General features: G+C 44.3%; 1 protein-coding gene across 1 annotated transcript in view; it reads right to left on the bottom strand.

Moving 5' to 3' along the window:
• LTK (leukocyte receptor tyrosine kinase) overlaps positions 1 to 17,924 on the bottom strand; it is a 154,116-nt gene that overhangs the window by 13,355 nt on the left and 122,837 nt on the right. The window contains exons 22-23 of the mRNA XM_039534376.1: positions 17,296 to 17,415; positions 11,150 to 11,247 (exon numbers count right to left, since the gene is read on the bottom strand). Of these exons, the coding sequence (XP_039390310.1) occupies positions 11,150 to 11,247; positions 17,296 to 17,415 (218 nt within the window). The remainder of the gene's footprint in view (positions 1 to 11,149; positions 11,248 to 17,295; positions 17,416 to 17,924) is intronic.

Consider the following 17,924-nt stretch of genomic DNA (forward strand, 5'->3'; position numbering starts at 1 on the left):
ACAACTCGGCACCCCACTGCTGAAAGGTTGCCGACCCCTGGGCTAGACAGTAGCTCACCAGTGAACCACACCATCTGCCCTGCAGAGAGGCTTTTCCTTTGATCTCTAATTCCCAGCCTGGCAAACAGTGTTTACAGTGTGTTGGAGATGCTAATAGCTGAAACCCATTGTCTTTCTAGTGTGTACCTAGATGGTCTTCCCTGTTTGCTCTTCCCACAGACTTTATTAAGTTAAATCAATATATTCACACAAGAAATTCTTATAACGCCAATGTAAGTTACACAGTTTCTCTCAGTAACTAGGTTGCATATCAATATTCTTAGATTCTTACATCACAGTTTATAGTACTAATAACATGATTACATATCAGTTCCATTCCTGTTACACCTTACATATTTAGGTTTAAAAAAAATATATAGGAGCCGATCTGGTGAGCCTTACATGAGTAACCCGTACTCCCACAAGTGACCACACTGAAAATTAATCCCTAGTAGGATTAGGCCTTCATTTATTAAAAATGATTTGTATGTTATAATTCTTATTAATGGTAATTACTACATAGCATCTAAATGAAGTTTTTCATCCAAAAATCTCAAAGCATTTTACAAGGGTAAGCACCATCTCCATTATATAAAGTGGGAAACTGAATCAGAGCTCACACAGAGTCAGTATTAGAGTCAGGCCAGAACCCAGTTCTGCTTTAACCATTTGCTAACATGGCCTCCTTTCCTCTTTGATTTTTTTAAAGACAGACCTGTGACTCCTTCACTTTCTCCATAACTCTCAGTGGTGTCTTGTTTAATGCAAAATGCCATTTGACTGGTATTTCCCAGAAAGATGTTTGTATTTTCTTGGGGCTGGATCTAGCAAATCATAACTCCTGCACTTAGGCTTATACCTGTCCTTAGTCCTATTTAAATTAACAGTGCTGTATCTGAGAGTAACTTTGCAAGACTGGGCCTTTAATTTGTGACACAGGAAGGAGGTGAATGCATGAGTGAGGCTAGAGAGTTTGTGTTTGTTTTAAAGTACCATTGTGCTCTGAAAAGCACCTTGTTAAAAATAATGAAATGGGGGGAGGGGTGTGTCTGTGTTTAATTATGTCTTGGTGATGGCCAGAAAAATGTGCGTACTTTGCAAGTAAAATATTTCTTCTCACCGCCAGCCTTGAAAACTCCGCCTGCATCTGAAAAACAAGCTGGGGTTTTCCTTTTTACCTCATCACCACAGTAACAAAATTGTTCCAGGATAAATTATAACCTCGGTGACACTTGTGCAATCCCCCTGTGTACAGTGGGTTTAGATAGGTGTAACAGATTGAAGCTTAGTACACAATTCTTTTATTGATGCTGTACACAAAGGAATAGGATCCATACTGTTCCCTTGTAGATGTTAAGCTTATTTTAGTCAGTAAAATCAGCAGATAGGACTCTGACTACACACAGGGGCAGATCTGCTGAGTGGGAAGGTGTCTTTTATATAGTCACTTTTTTGAGCAGAAGGGCACTTTAAGGCAAGTTCTGTTATTTGCCTGAAAAATGTGTGTGTGTCTATATCTATATATAAAAAGCAGAAATCAAGCAGAAATAACTAACAGGGAAAATTCTGTATTACCTGAGAATTTTCATTCTAGAACCTTCTGTGTCAGATGGTCTTCACAGTGAGGTGTTCCCCAATTCTAGGGTGACTGGAGGCAGACCAAATTTTGGTTCTGAGGCTGGGATTATGATGGCCCCTCTGAAAGAACTCTCCAGAAAGACAGCACCCAAAACTGAAAAATACTAACTGTATAAAAGTACTATTCAACTCAAACTCTTTGCAGCAGAGCCTTGACATAAAATGTAAGGATTTCCCAGAGGAACACTTCTTCCCTTTCAAACTACTCAATAAGCAAGCAACAGCCAGAATAAAACCCTAGATATAATGCAGTCCTCCAAGGGAGGGTCAGACTGTCTGACCTGGAGGGTTCTAGAATGAAAATTCAGTGGTAAGACAGAATTTCCCTTTTCTCAGTCCCCTTTGTGTCAGACAGCCTTCACAGTGGGCCATAGAAAGACATAAATCATTCCTAGGGCAGGAGGAAGAGAGGATTAATATTTACCCATGTAGAACTGAAAATGAATTTAAGGGTTACTGGGGCTCCCTGCTCCAAAACACTCCTCTACCAAATGCTGCATCAGCACAAGTGGGGATATCAAGTCTAGAGTGTTTGAGAAAAGGTGGCTGGAAGAGCCTGTAGTAGCCTTTCAGCCCTTCTCATAAGATATGTGATTTCTCTGCCCACACAATCGCTGCTCTTTTCACAGCGTGCATAGTAATGAGAGGAGCTGTACCTGAGGCTTTGAATGCCTTTGTTATAGAAATCTTTATTCCTCTGTTGGCGCTCTTCACATCTAACTTATGCATTTCTACATTCTTAGAGTGCTTGGTTTCATTCAAAAAGGCAACAATATCATTTCCTATTACATGAGGAAGACTGTGGTGACCTTGGAGATGGAGACCTGGGGAGTCCACAGAACTGCCATGTTTGGTGGAACGTGTAACTGAAGTATAACTGAGAGCATGCCAACCTCTGCAGTTCCTTGGACAAGGAGGTAGTGAGTAGACAAGACAGTTTCAGTGAGACGAGGAAGACAGCTACCAACTGTGATGCTGACAAGTAGTTTTATGTGGACCTGTAGATCCTACATACAGATCCAGATTATGACAGGATGTGTGTATTGCTAGAGGACTGATAAGAGGAGTGGTCTTCAGGAATCTGTTGTGTGACAGTGATGGGAGAGTCTCGTGAATTTCTTACAGTGCAACATGCCTGACCTTTCCAAAAAGTGCTGCCTGGAGCCCCGTGGTCAAACCATCTCGTAAAAACATTAGACTGTCTTTTGCTTCAGCTGACTTTGCCCTGATGTGTGTCCCTTGTAACACCAACATCTAAACCTCAAGTTACCCACGGACATCTTCTGTGAATGTCCTCTCAGATGCGAGGAGGGTGTTTATCAGCTTCTCAGAATGAGTGATTATAGATCTTTCCTCGCAGCTTCCCAGCTGATGAGCTAGCCAGGTCTGGATATTGGTTCAGGATAGGTCCTCTTAAGCTATGTTTTGTGTATTAGTTGAGTTGAGTTTGAGAGAAGGTTTGAGCTATATCTGAATCAGGTCTGAGAACTGAGATAGATTATGAGAAGAGGTTTATAATCATTGCGGCCTGTTCCTTCACAATCTTCACTATCTTTACTTTCAGTGGCTGAGGGAGGAAAGGTATAAAGTGGGCCTTTAAGCCCACTTCTGAGATAAGAGGTGTGACTTTACACCCCATATTCTTCATGGAAATATAGTTATGATACAAATGTGGTATAACTAAGATATACTTTATGCAAGATGGCTCACGTAAGGTATCATTGGCAGGGGCGGCTCTATGTATTTTGCCGCCCCAAGCACGGCAGGCAGGCAGGCGGCTTTCGGCGGTGCGCCTGCGGGAAGTTCACCGGTCCCGCGCCTTTGGCGTACCTGCTGCCGAATTGCTGCCGAAGCCACAGGACTGGCGGACCTCCCGCAGGCATGCCGCCAAAGGCAGCCTGACTGCCGCCCTCACAGCGACCGTCAGGCCGCCCCCCCCCCCCCCGGCTTGCCACCCAGGCACGCGCTTGGTGCGCTGGTGCCTGGAGCCACCCCTGATCATTGGAAAGGCTGTGATTTACTGAATATGTTTATCCAATTTGTATGCATGTATCATTTTTGTATCTGAAGCTGGGAATATTGACCATATCTCTGTATTTCAAATGTGCTATGGTGGATGAGGCCAAACAATGTTAGTGGCTTATTGAAGAAATTCACACAAGCATAAGGATTACCCTTGGAACTGTGTGCAATAGAAACCTCTCAGATATAGCTCTACACAATGGGAACTGTTTGACCCAGGTCACAGCAAAAAAGCTTTCCAGCAAGTGGGGGGAAGACATAAGAGAGACAATGACAACAGGAGGGGTCCTTACTCTCTCTACAACAACACTACTGAAAACACCTGAGGAACAAAGACTGAACTGTGGTCCCAGGCTAAGATCTTTAGCCTGTATATGAAAACCTGGGAAAGCCAAGGCAACCTGTGCCTTAAGAATCTGCCAGCCTGTTTATCACTCAGGGTGAGAATTTGCTAATTTGTATCCTATCTATCTAGTGTGTCAAGCTTAGTTTGCACGCATTGTTTCATTTGCTTAGTAATCTGCTTTGTTCTGTTTGCTATCCCTTGACCCACTTACAATCTGCCTTTTATAGTTAATAAAATTTGTTTTGTTTATTATTAAACCCAGTTTATGCAATTTCTAGCTGGGGGGCAAGAAGTCATGCACACCTCTCTTCACACTGAGTAAGAGGGAGAATTTTATGAACTTGAGCTGTACAGATATTTCTATACAATGCAAAACAGTAGTAGTCTGGGTTTAGAATCACAGAAGATTAGGGTTGGAAGAGACCTTGGCAGGTCATATAGTCCAACCCCCTGCTCAAAGCAGGACCAACACCAACTAAATCATTCCAGCCAGGGCTTTGTCAAGCCAGGTCTTAAAAACCTCTAAGGATGGAGATTCCACCACCTCCCTAGGTAACCCATTCCAGTTTGTCTCCCAAAAGGGGTAGGCATGTGAGTGCTGGGGAGCCCTCTCATACAGAGCTGACTTCTGTCTGTGTCTGCAGTGGGCTGTGGCCCTAGCGCTGTGTGTGTATGTGTGTGTGTGCGCGCGCTGCAAGAGGCTGGAGAGCCTAATTCAGCAAAGCAGGGAGAAGGAGCCCACGCTGATTGAGCAGGGGAGGCTCAGCTGAACCCCACCACATCAGGTCGCATCCCAGAACGGGGGGTCTAACCTGTCACAAGAGGATCAACAGCCTCTGCTTTCAAGTGTCTCCTCCTCTCCTCTTTTGGTTCTCCAACTGGATTTGGGTGCAAAGAAGTTCATCAATAGGCTTCCAATCTGGCCAGAGATGCACCAAAAAGCTAGCTGATCTAGACTGCATTCCCTTAGTTCTAAGTGTGCCTTGCTGAGCCAGTTGACCCTGACTCTCCTTCTTGCTATAGAACCCTAAAGAACAGAGTGAGAGCATCTGTCCAGGACATGAACAAGGCTACCTCTCTAAGCAGTGCTGAAGGTTTTCTGCCTTCTTAGCAGTTATATACACACTTAAAAAAACCCGTCTGTTGGAAAAGGAGTGATCTTGGTGTCCATAACATGAGGCAGGTTGTACCGCATGTCTCCTACTTGGTCTATGTACCTCCCTACCCCGCAAGTCATATAGGAGTCCAGATATGTTCCACTGTCATGGTGTTCGGAATCTGTAGTTAAGACCAGCTTCCCTGGAAACTATGAGCAGATAGCTGTTAAATAATATTAACAATAAATTCACCAAGTGATGCTAGTACTGGATCTGGACCAAGTTCTTCATATTTGCTGCAATTGCTGTCTGGAAATGAAGCAAGAATAGGACTGGTTATCCACATGAGACCAAGTAGCACAGGAGCTGAGTCAGCAATTTTATCTTAGACGTGCTAATGTTTGGCAAATCAGACAATATATTCTTCTGAAATAAAGATAGTCTTGGATGATAACTTAGATGCTGAAATTTTGTGAGAGCTGTAACTGGCCCTTCCACTTGTTCGCACAAAGACATGTTTCTGAAGGCTTTTAGCTGTGTCTTCTGGGCCCTGTATAATCTAATGAGAATGTTGGCCAGACCAGAGCAGACATGTATCCCTTTCACTTGAAGGGATGGATGATATGGAATTCGTGAATACCCAGGTAGAATTTATGAGTCCAAATGGAAGTACTCTATATTGTTACTGTAGCTTCTGCTACAACAAGATGCATTATCCCCTGGGTGACTCTCTCTGATCATATCTTCAATAGATCTCCATGAGATTTATTTTCATATTCTGAAGTTTTAGGAAATAATGCTGTAATTATGAATTTCAATATTTCTGCCTGGAATATTGATCTCCTTATGGACTTATTGAGAGACCTGAGATCTAAAATGGGCTGCATGCCATTGTTTCTCTGTACCACAAAGAATCTTGTGTCCCTTCCAAACTATCTCTCCTGCCACTGAACTGGTTCTATCATTTCAGTGCGTAAGAGCTGGACTATTGTGCCCTTCATCTTCTGATGCTATGAAGGGACTTTGCTGGTTTCTTTTAATATACTTTGTGAAAAGGATAAACTTGTTCCTGGGATAAGGAGTGAGTTCTACTGAATATTCTTCCCTGATGTTCTCAAGCACTCATTTTCTGAGCAGGTTAACTCCCATATGATGGCCCACAGAGAGAGAGAAATCTCTTGGAACACCCAAAAACAAAAGAAATGTTTGGGGTTGGATGGTTTTTCCAGAGAATCCCAGCCTGATTCTTCCAACTCTTAAGACAGGTAGCAATGACCTCTTCCTGCTGCATAAATCTCTATGCTGGAACCTGGAGGGACAATGGCTTCAAAGAGAACACTGACTGAGATAAGGGAGCTTGAATAGTCTCCCACTGGAAGGAGGGAGGGACTAGTCCCTGGCATACAGCCTCAGTGACTCTTTTGTCTCTGTGCTCCCTAAAGAGTGCATCAACAAAATATTTGGAAGGACACCAGATGTTAGCTCGCAGTTCCAGTTTCTTCAGTTGGAGTCATACTTGCCCCCAGGACCTGTCTTTGGAAATTTTGAATGTACAGCAAATCAGAGTCAGGTGAAGCATCAGGCCTGAAAAAGCTACATGGGAAATGTAATTTAAATTGATTTATGGAGGACTTGGGGTGTGTGTGTGTGCGCACACATGCTCACAAGGGCATCCCAGGAGTGTATAGACCTGCGCAATAAGAGGCTGCAGCCAATACTCCCCAGGCTGCGGCTGCTGTATCCAATTTTAGTCTGAGTGAAGATCATATTGTCCTGTCTCCCTCAATTGGTATGACTATACACTTCACTATAGAGGACACAGCAGGCTTAAGCTTAGGCAGAGTAAGGAAGACCTTTTTTGTTCTTAGGTACAAGTAGGTCTTGCTAGGGAATTCCCATTCCAGCTTAATCACAGCCTCAAAGCAGGTGAGGAAGGATTACACAGCTCTTCAGCTTTGCCTGTTTCTTTGGTTTTAGTGTTTTATTTTCTAATAAGCATTTGTGAAGCTAGAGCCCCCATTCAAACTCTGCAAAGCTTAGTTGAGAGTCTGAGGTATCTCATTCAAAGCCTCAGCCTTAGCAATTTCCTCCTTTCCTTTAGAGTGGGAGTCTCTCCTGAGAGGTTTTAAGACTTTGCGCTGTCCCTTTAAGAGCTGGTTGTGACCAATATCCTTCACCAGTCCCTGGGCCAAACACCTGAGAGCAGGGATCCTGTGCATGGGTCAGTGTATTACCAAGCAGCCTGGAAGGACAGTCTGCAGGCATGAATCCTGCATGCCTCCCTAAGGAAAGCAGCAGCCACTTCATGACATCCCATGGGACACCTAGAGGCTGGTCCATCTCTTGGAGAGCAGGATCTGAATTTCTTCACCCGCGCACTCCCTGCTGCTGTGTCTGGGCTAAGTGGGGACCAATCGCACCTAATGAAGAGTGAGCTGGAGCCACTGGAGACAACTTGCCCATTGGTATCTGAGAATTCACAGGAATTGGAATGTTTCATGGCTTGCTTTGAAAGCTGTGGGAATGTCTGGGGGAGGGGAGAGGGTTTGAAAAAATAAATTGCCCCATACTCCATGACACTGGTTCTGGCCTGGTCTCAATGGAGAGAATTTCCATGTGACCTGCTCAATGAGCTCGGTCTGGACCTTGCCCCCATGTGAGCTGGGTTCCTGCAGGCTGCTCAACTGCCTGCCTTTACTGAGGGCAGAAAGCCAAAAGAATTTGAGTGTAGCAGCTTTGAGGAGAAAATCCTTGAGGGCAATGAAGAAATCAAGATACAGAAAAAAGTCCTTCACAAATCCTATGCCAGGTCCGATCCAGAGGGAGTCCTGGATTCTACCATATGCGCCACTTGGAAGCAAAGCAGTCTGGGGAGTTCTCCCTGAGGGCCAGTCTGAAAACAAGGCTCAGAGCAAAGATCTGAGTCATCATAGAGATGGTGAACACCCCACTGTGGAGACTTTCTGACGTGGAAGAGACTGAGAAACAGTTTATAAGACAGCTATGAAACTCCTCAGCCTCTCGCATGTAATTCAGCATCTGATGAGCACTTCCTTTGTCTCACTGTATGGACTATGCTGAGTAAGGGGTGCCACATACGTGTATCAGCCCAGGAGGAGCTGCAGAAAGGAAGTGACTCACAACCCCCCTCCGCCCCGAGTTAGAATTCTTCTGCAGCTCCTGCTTTGTGCAGGAGGTAGCATATGCTGTGTTGGATGATTACCAGGCATAACATTCACCGCCCTTCACAACTAATCACTCTACTGCCTAGTATGGGAAAGAGGGGTGAGAGAGGGCAGCACAGTCCTGGATCCACACACTCCCTGCTTCTTTCTGCCTGCTTGGGCTCTCGGACCAGGTGCTCCCTTCCCCGACAGCTGTGCAAGGGGTTAGGGTTGGGGCTTTACATCCCTTCACTCCCCCACACAATCACAATTTTGCCTTGTGTCAGTAAGCTGGCAAGCCAGTCCAGTCCTGAGTTGCTAACATCCTTTTTAGAAATGTTTACATTGAGAAGATACTATTAGAATTTCCATATGTTGTATTGTGCTTAAGTAAATAATAATCCCTTTATAGCAACATTCATCTGAGGATTTTAGAGTGCTTTGTATTTGTTAACCTTTACAAGATCCTTTATTACATTCAGTTTACAGAGGGGGTAAACTGAGGCACAGAGAAGTGACTTGACTGAGGCCACATGTTGAATCAGTGGCAGAACTGACAACAGAACCCCAGCATCCTATCTCCTCCACTGCCCTAACCACAAGCGCACATTCCCACCTATAATGCTAAGCATGAGGAAAGCAAACACCAGCCTCACAGTTCCCTGCTCAGGTTGTTGCCTGCCTCATTTCCCCTTTTCTTCTAGTCGCTCCCACTCTTGCCTAGGGGTATAGCGGTTAAGCCTGTTTGCTCTGCAGAAAGGGGATGTGTGTGTGTACGTGTGCTTCTACCTGGGTGTGGATACTCTGCTCTGCCTGCCTCGCCTCCCCTTCCTGGCATACCTACAAGCTACACCCTGTTAGTGTGTAGCACACACACCATGGGCATGTCTATGCTGGAGGTGTAATTTTTAGCTCGGGTAGATATACTCATGCTAGCTTTGATTGAGCTAGAGTGCTGAAAAAGAGCAGTGTAGCTCTGGCTGCATGGGCAGTGGGACAGGCTAGCTATCCTGAGTACAATCCCATCTGAAACCTCCTCCTGGGTGTGGGTCTCTGCTCCTTCCACTGACATGAGCTGGGCACCTGATGGCCTTTAGAGCGGTGGCAGTGACAGGTGAATTCAGAAAGGTGCTATGACTGGGAATTCCATGAATTGCAACCAGCTCTCAGTTGAAACTGAGAGATGCTGCCAGTCAACTGGGAATTTTTAGAAGCTACTTGTAGCAACTGTTAGCTCTTCTCTAGCACTTCATCCACAGATTGTAGGGTGGCAAATCTCATGATCCTGATTTTGCAGATGAGGAAATTGAGGCACAAAGAGGTGAACTGACTTGCAGTGAAACCATGGCAGCGTGGGTGGCAGCATCGGTTAGCTGCTTGAGTGCAAACCAACCTGGGCCCCAGGGTATGTACAGTTTGTGCTGCCGCCCAGGCTGTTGCCGCTTTATTGATGTTGCTATCTGAGCTAGCTAGATCAAAGCGAGCTTGGGTATGACTACATGTGCCTCAGTCCCACCTGTGATTGCAGTGCAGACATATCCTTCCTCCCTGTTCAGCATCCTACCCACTGGGCCATACTGCACATGTCCTGCTTTGCTTTACCCTGAATCTCCCTGCTCCCCTAGTCAATGGATCTAACATCAAAGGTTATTCTGTGCTGATGCTACTCTAAAACAATCAACAAGTCAATTACAGTGAGGTCAGAAGAGGGAGAAATAAGCTACTCCTTAGTCTCATGCACATTTGGGTAGGGTAATGCTACCATCTAGTGGAAAGCAGGAAGAACCTCAAGTGTGTATGCGATACAGATATCCAGTAGATCAGGGGTCAGCAACCTTTCAGAAGTGGTGAGCTGAATCTTTATTTATTCACTCTAATTAAAGGTTTCGCATGCCAGTAATACATTTTAACGTTTTTAGAAGGTCTCTTTCTCTAAGTCTATAATATATAACTAAACTATTGTTGTATGTAAAGTAAATAAGGTTTTTAAAATGTTTAAGAAGCTTCATTTAAAATTAAATTAAAACGCAGAGCTGCCAGGACCTGGGCAGTAGGAGTGCCACTGAAAATCAGCTCACGTGCTGCCTTCGGCATGCGTGCCATAGGTTGCCTACCCCTGCAGTAGATGAACTGCTGAAGTATACACAGCCAAGGGGGACATTTTTAGAAGTATGAAGGGCAGCAAAGAGCCTAATTCCCATTGGAAATCAAAAGGATTTGGGCACCTAACTCCCATTTTTGCCTCTGAAAATCTTTATTCATAATGTGCTTTAGCACTGTATGCAAAGCAGCAGAGTTCACACCATTTTGTCATGTTTATAACATGAAAACCTCTATAATATTTGCTATTAAAGTGGCGTCATTAGTTGTGCTGTGTTCAGGGATTAGCTAACCCCCGAAGACCTTCCTAGTCATTAGTTATATTCTTGATTGACAGTTCACTTAGGCAGTCACTTGTGAAGACGCTGCAATAGGTTATCTTAATGATAACCTAGGGCTATACAAGGAGTCCTGCCTGCTTTTGGCTTTAAACCAAGCGCTAACTTCAGACCACTTTTCAAGTCAAATAAGTCCAATCTCAACCTGCTTATGGTTTTTGCTTCAGAAACATGGGAAATTCCTGTATCCACGTTTTTTTGCAGTGAAACCTGTCGAAAGCCTAGGGGTTCAATTGAGCTTCTCCTTGAGATCTTACTCAGTCTGTCTTGGGGAACGTAAAACCACATCGATCCAAACTGAAAAACATGTCTGCATAGTCCCTTGCAAAGGGAAAGCCATAGGCTTTGTACAAGCCCTGTGGAGTTCAAGCAACCTTCACACTGGTCCGGACTGCCCCATCTCACCTGTGGATGAAGTGGTTCTCCTCCAGATATTTGCAGCCACAAGCAATGTCCCTGGCTATGTTCAACAGGTCCTGCATTACCAGAGTGGATGGCTGATTCTGAATAGGAGACAGATGGCACCCAGGTGAGAAGAGGAGAAATGTGGTTGGGTGGGGGAGAGAGTATAGGAAAAATAGAATAGTTGGCGAGATAGGAAAGGAAGGAGAGAGAGAGAGAGATACAGAAAAGTGAGGGGAGGAGGGTCAAAGGAGAGAAGAGATTTCTATTTAAGGTTAAAGTTTGCCAGACACGGGAAGCAAGTTTATTAGATTTCCCCCGAGAGTGTGTGTGAGAGAGTGAGTTTTGGCCCAGTCTAAATAAAATGGCCAACACTTCTTTCAAAGGTATGAGGTGAGAACTGCCCACTGTAGTGAGCAGTGTGAAAATAAGCACAAAGGAGCTTTAAAAATTGGGAGAAGGGAGAAGTGGGCTGCTAAAGAATGACTGTGGGGATGCTAATGGGTCACACAACAAAAAAAAGTGCAGTTAGCAGGGTGTCACTAGTCACCACCGGAGCACCTTCTGCTGGCAAACATCTGGGGATGAGCTCTCCCAGTCCAATGTCCCTCCTGTGGTTGCTCACTCTCCCTGTCTCACTTGCTTGAGACTTAGCTGCTCCCACTTCATGGCTTGGCCCTCCGGCCAGGTCACTGTAGTCCTCCCTTTCCAGGGTATCTTGGGACCTGCTATCCCAGGCGATCCTTCCTCTCACTATGCCTTAACAGCACCACTGCCCAGGGGCTAGAAGGGAAACCCAGCACCCCCCTACACTGGGTTCCAGCCTAGGGACCCTACAACAAACAGTCAAGGACTGCACAGTTCTGAACCTTACTGCTGTATCCCTGGGCTACTGCCTACCTTGCCCTCCTAACACTGACTGCAACCCCCCATCCCCCTTCTCTCAGCTACTGGGCTTTATACAGGCCCCCTCCCATTCCTCTCCAGCTGAGCCTCATCTCTAATTAGTTCTTGTTCCTTGGCTGAGACTCCTAGGTATAGCCCAGGTGGTTAATAGGCCCACCTGGCCACCTTAGGCCTTGTGTGGGATAGACATCCCATCACCGTGGGACTCACTGAGAAGAGCACAGCTTAACTCCCATAGTGCTGGGAGTGGGGATTTCTCTGGGCTAAAAAAAAATCTGAATTGGGTCTACAGTGTATTCAGCAAACTGTTGCGTGATTGCTTAGACAGACCCAAGGTGTTTCCATCAGTCTGTGCACTAGCGAGCCAGGGAGATCTACAGCACGTGAGTGTGTGTACAGCAGCCTATGTAAAGAGCCCCCTTTGTGTTTATTATTCCTGAGTCCTACCTCTTCCCCATCACAAGGGATGTTACAGGGCTGGAGGGCATTAGGGTTGATGCTGGCACAGAGTAGTGCAGTCACTCGTCTTTGCTCTCTCACATGCCATTCAAAATCCCGGATGGATGTGTTGTGTGTTTTTTTTTTTTTTTTTAAAGCTTCACTAATTTTTGCTGTGTGACCCATTAGCATCTCCAGAGTCATTTTTTAGAAGCCCACTTCTCCCTTCTCCCAATTTTTAAAGCTCCTTTGTGCTTACTTTCATACTGCTCACCGCAACAGGCAGTTCTCACTTCACACCTTTGATAGAACTGTTGGCCATTTTATTTAGACTGGGCCAAAACTCAAACTCCCCCCACCCCCCCCAACCTGTGACACCCACTTATTCTCTGGCAATCATTTCTTCCCCTGCAGGGAAAGTTCCTTGGTGTGTCTCCAGGAAGGTGTTATGACAAGTGCTTTTCCAGTGCTCTGGGGCAAGGTGGGGAGAAATTACTACCAAGCTTAGTGAAGCTCCTGGAGATGTCAAGTCAATTTGCTCTTTTTTCTCCTGTTCTTTCTGGATGCTGTTATCTTGTTCATTTCACCGCCTGGAACCATATAATTAGTACTCCGGCTGTTGGCAGCTGGTGTTTAATCAGTTAGATGGGTCGTGTCTTTATTGTACAGAACACTTGGACATTTGGCATTGAAGGTTAGCGTTATAAACAAGTTCTGTATAAAGGTGAAAGCGAAGGAGTAAATAAGAAAGACAGACAGGCAGAGATCAGCATGTTTTGGGATACCTTTGTCAGGAGGCCAATGGAGTTTCATTTTTACTGTGGCGAAACAAACCCATGGCAAGATCTAGAGCTGGCTGAATTTTTTTAGGCATATTTCTTTGAATTTGGAAGGGCTGTTTTGGTTCAACTACATTCTTGACCCTTTTTATTTTGCTGATAAATAACATTTCTATACAGGTTTTTTTTTTCACACACATGTTTTTAGGAATGATCTTCTTCTCACATGCCATCTATGTGCCCAATGAGCCAATGAGAACATGCTTGTTGTTTAATCACTATTCATTGTTTCATAGGCCTTGTCTCCTCACAAAAGTTGTACTACTTTCACTATACTGATGTAATTAAAGCCCTACAACCTTCTTGGTGTGGAGGTGGTTAAATGTACTTATATAAATAAGTATAATTCTATGATGGGGAGGGACTAAACACTGTGTTTATGTAGTGTAACTGTAGCTGTAGCTGTGTTGAGAGAGGCAGGAGATTAGGAGAGACAGGAGAGTGAAGTTTTTCAGAGGAGAGAGTCTGTTGGTTCCAAGACACAGAGAGCAAGACACACAGGTCTCTTCTCCAGGTCCTCTTGTCTCACCAACAGAAGTGTACCCAATAAAAGATATTACTCCCAAGTTATTACTATTAATATATCTGAATAAGATATGCTTATACTGCTATAATATACTCCATACTACATGGTTGTGAAGCAGGCTAATAGCCTACAAAAAAATGGTTTTAGAAGCAGTTTCAGGCATCTATAGAGAAGCAGATACTCATCACTCATGGGGTCAGGAAGCAATATCATGTGAGTTACATGACCAGTAATACACTCTGAATAACCATATGCAATTGAAAAAATTAGCAGTTAATTAACTGCCAAGCTGTTTGTGAACTGCAATACATAAAAAAAATAGCCTTTGAAATTAAGCAATACATCTGTTCAGCTCTGTAAAACAGAAAATCAGGATTGAGATTACAAACAGAAAACCTTTCTTTGCATTGGCTAATATTTGGCATTTTGTTTACATTTATCAGCACAGCTAACAGGCTGTGCCTAAGTCAATGTTGATATATGACAGCTGTAGCTGCACTGAACTGAATGCAATGTTATGCCATCTGAAGAGAAGAGCTGCTCCAACATCTTCCTGCACAGGGTCTTGACCATTAATGAGGGTTCACTTGACACATTTCAGAGCAGGATCTGACACAGAGATGTGATGAAGGACAGGAAAACATCCTTTATTCTGTGTCACATAGGGACAGGAAAGATCCTTTGATTTGCTTCCTCAATATCCTTTATTGGCTGCTCAACCCAGGGCTGGCTAAACCCAGGGTTGTGAGCTCACTGGGATTTGGGGCATGAAATGGTCCTGCTAATTGGTCCTGCTAGTGAAGGCAGGAGGAGTCAAGGTCCTTCTAGTTGGTCCTCCCCAGCTTGACCTTCTCCCTTTCTTCCAGTTTTAGATTGGATTATCTCCAATTGATATATTTTTTAAAAAGCTTCATTATTAATTATTTATTCTATTCATATTCTATTTTCAATCAAAGGAATTTCAAGTCAAGGAAGGAGGAAGGGAAGGAGGGAAAATATAGAAAGGCCAGGGATTCAAATGCCAGAAAGAAAAATACACAAGTGGAAAGAGAACCAAGGGTCTCAAAGTCGAGAGGGCCTTCACCGGCTGAACACTCTCTCGGCTCCAGCAGAATGAAGCGAGGCAGTGTCTGAACCAGCCTGAAGCTGTGATGCAGGCTGAAGGGCTCACGCCAATGCACAACCATGATCAACCACCACAGCAACATGGAAAGAGAAAGAAAAATCAAACAGAGAGGAAGAAAGAACTTTAAGTAGATCAAAAAATTTTACCCAACTCCCCCCTGAACTTTGGTGATTCAGATGAAATACAACCTGATTGTGAAACACACTGTCAAAGCAAATCCTGACCTCAGCTAAATCAAAGCATGGTGCCCTCAGCCCAGCTCTGCTTACAAGGAACCCAAAGAGATTCTGCTTGGCTTTGCCTTAATTGAACTTCCTCAGAAAGTGGGAGAAAACTGGCAAAAGCTACCAAATACAACAGTACCTTCTCTCCACCCACGCCTGCCGTGATCCTCTAATGCAGAGAAGATTCATGGATTTAACTGTGACGGGGTCATGGGAGAAAGGAAATATGATATCTTAAAGTCTAAAATATTATAGCTATTTGAAATGAAATGTTCTCATGTGGGGATTTGTTTTTTTTCATTGTTTGTTAAATAAATTTTCTGTGCAGCTGGGGGTCTCAGTTCAGTGTCCAGCCTGCCAAAAACAGGGCCAGCTCATGCCAATTGTAGCAATTGGTTTTGTAATTTTTTCTGTCCCCAAGGAATTGGGTTGAGACAATAAACTCATTTAACATATGCTGCCAAACTATCATCAGAAGGTTGTGACTTTTGATCACTACCAACCTGGGTTAGATATGAACTGAGGACTTTGGCAGGGGTGGAGGGACAGAGAGGGTAGACCCTACTAAATAAATCAAAACATTATGAAATGATCTCGTGGGTTGCTTTTAAAAATCATATATCGGCACTACCGCCTCTTGCCTTGCCAAGCAGAACTCCAACAATCTGCGGGAGATGGACTGATGTCAATAGTTGAGTCCCAGCAGCATGTCCTAGCTGTGAGATGAAGTCATCTACATACAAACACCTCCAGGAATGCTTTTATTCCAAACATTCAAGAAGGGGCAGAGCCATAAAGATAAGTACTGTAACTTCCAGGAATACATTTCACAATGTCTTTCAGACACTTTTTTTGGTCTAAAAGCTTGCAAGAAGTTATAATAGGTGAGGCTCTTTCTGGATTTTTCCAGTGATTGCTTTGCCAGGCAAGATCTGGGCAATGCCACTGTAAGTGAGAGCCATCTCCCCAGTAAATCTGCTGTGCGCTGTGAAAGAGATTAGGGGAGTTCTTCCAGATCATCTCCCTTTTTTCAAACTTCCTTTTGGAGCTTGATGTGGTGGCATAAACCCCAGGTTTGAAATACCTAGAGTGCATGGAATTATGGGGATGGCTCAGCTCTCTAGCTTTCCTAGGCAGATAAATTATACACCACCTAGCTCATTATGAGATGGTCTTTGAAATCCAGCCTTATAAATTATTGTCTGATCTACTCTGCACAGAAATCAAAAGACAGATTGTGCCTGAGTAGCACTGGCCTGCACTGAGGGAGGTGATGAGCTGCACTACACCTCCTGGAGCTCCCCGGCACACACTGGTTCCCTGTTCACGACTTCACCCCTCAAGAGGGTTCAGCATGCCCCACTCTGCTGCCTGGTGCAGAGGAGGGGAAGAGACACGGGGCCTTTAGGGCAACTAGTGCTGCAGAAGGCATTGGGAGGGAGAAGTCCCTGTGGTTAGGGGAGCACAGGAGCTACAGTTGTGATTGTCTATTGCTTGAAGGGCACAAAGGGGAAGCTTCATGCACCATCTCCTTGTGCAGCCATCCATGCAAGAGACAGGTCCAGGGCTGTTCCTAAACACCCTATAGCATTTTTAATAAGAGAAGGGTTTGCCCCAATGTCCTGGGCTGAAAAATCTCTCCTTGGCATGCAGCATGTTGTGTGCCACCTGACTGCTGCTCTCCACCCCATTGGTGGCTGAATTTCAGTAGGGTTGCATGGCTATAGGGCCAAACCCTGTAGGTCACACATTACACAGCTTTCCATTCAATCAAAGGGAGTTTCCTTACATAAGGACTGCAGGATGTGAGTCCTACATGGCCCTGGGATTTCCTGAGATGAAAGGTGCAATATACATGTAACACAGTTAAAAGAATTTAGTGCTTATTTCCCAAACAACCACTGGAGAAGTTACTTTCAGCTTTGCTGAAATAACCAGTAAGGGTCTCATGTACAAGGTGGACACATGTCCATTAGAAACGGGGCTGTCACTAACTCATAGGCCGCCAAACAGCCATTGGCTGTAGCAATTTGTAATTAATATCAAGCAGGGCTGGATTGGAATCAGTGATTTAAATGTGAAAGTCTCGCCATCCTGTTATTAATCTCCTGAGTCAGTGAGTTAATTTTCTGGTTAGAAATGTACCTGATTATCAGCGCTTCCATCAGAAAATCCATCTCGTCCTGCTCAGAACAGATTTCTGGCAATGTCTGTTGAGAGGGAACAAAAGGGGAGAAGCACCCAGAAGAAACAAAGATATTTAAGAGAAGTATAAAAAAGCCAGTGAAGACACAATACGATTATGTGGTAGCTATGATATGAGTGTCTCTCTCTCCTCTTCCAATTCCCTACTCATTGGGTCATATACGACTCAAGAGGTGGAAAAGAAACAAGAGCCGACTGACCTACGCGAAGAATATTCTTGTGTGTGCATTTAACTACATGCAGTGCTTTTGTTTAGTTTATTTAAAATAGTGGTTCTTAACCTGGGGTGCATGCACCCCCTGGGGGTGCGAGACATGCCAGATAATTTTAGAAGGTAAATCATCGAAAACACAAATTAAGCACAAACACATAAGTACAACTACTTTGTTTCCTCAAACTGATGTATTTATTAACATTATACATTTTTAACGGTTATTGTAATATACAAACAAAAATATATCTAGGTTTAAGGGGTGTGAGAACATATTTTGAGAACCAAAGGGGTGCAGGCTGC

This window comes from Mauremys reevesii, linkage group 4, assembly GCF_016161935.1.
Source record: "Mauremys reevesii isolate NIE-2019 linkage group 4, ASM1616193v1, whole genome shotgun sequence".
Classification (NCBI taxonomy): Eukaryota; Metazoa; Chordata; order Testudines; family Geoemydidae; genus Mauremys; species Mauremys reevesii.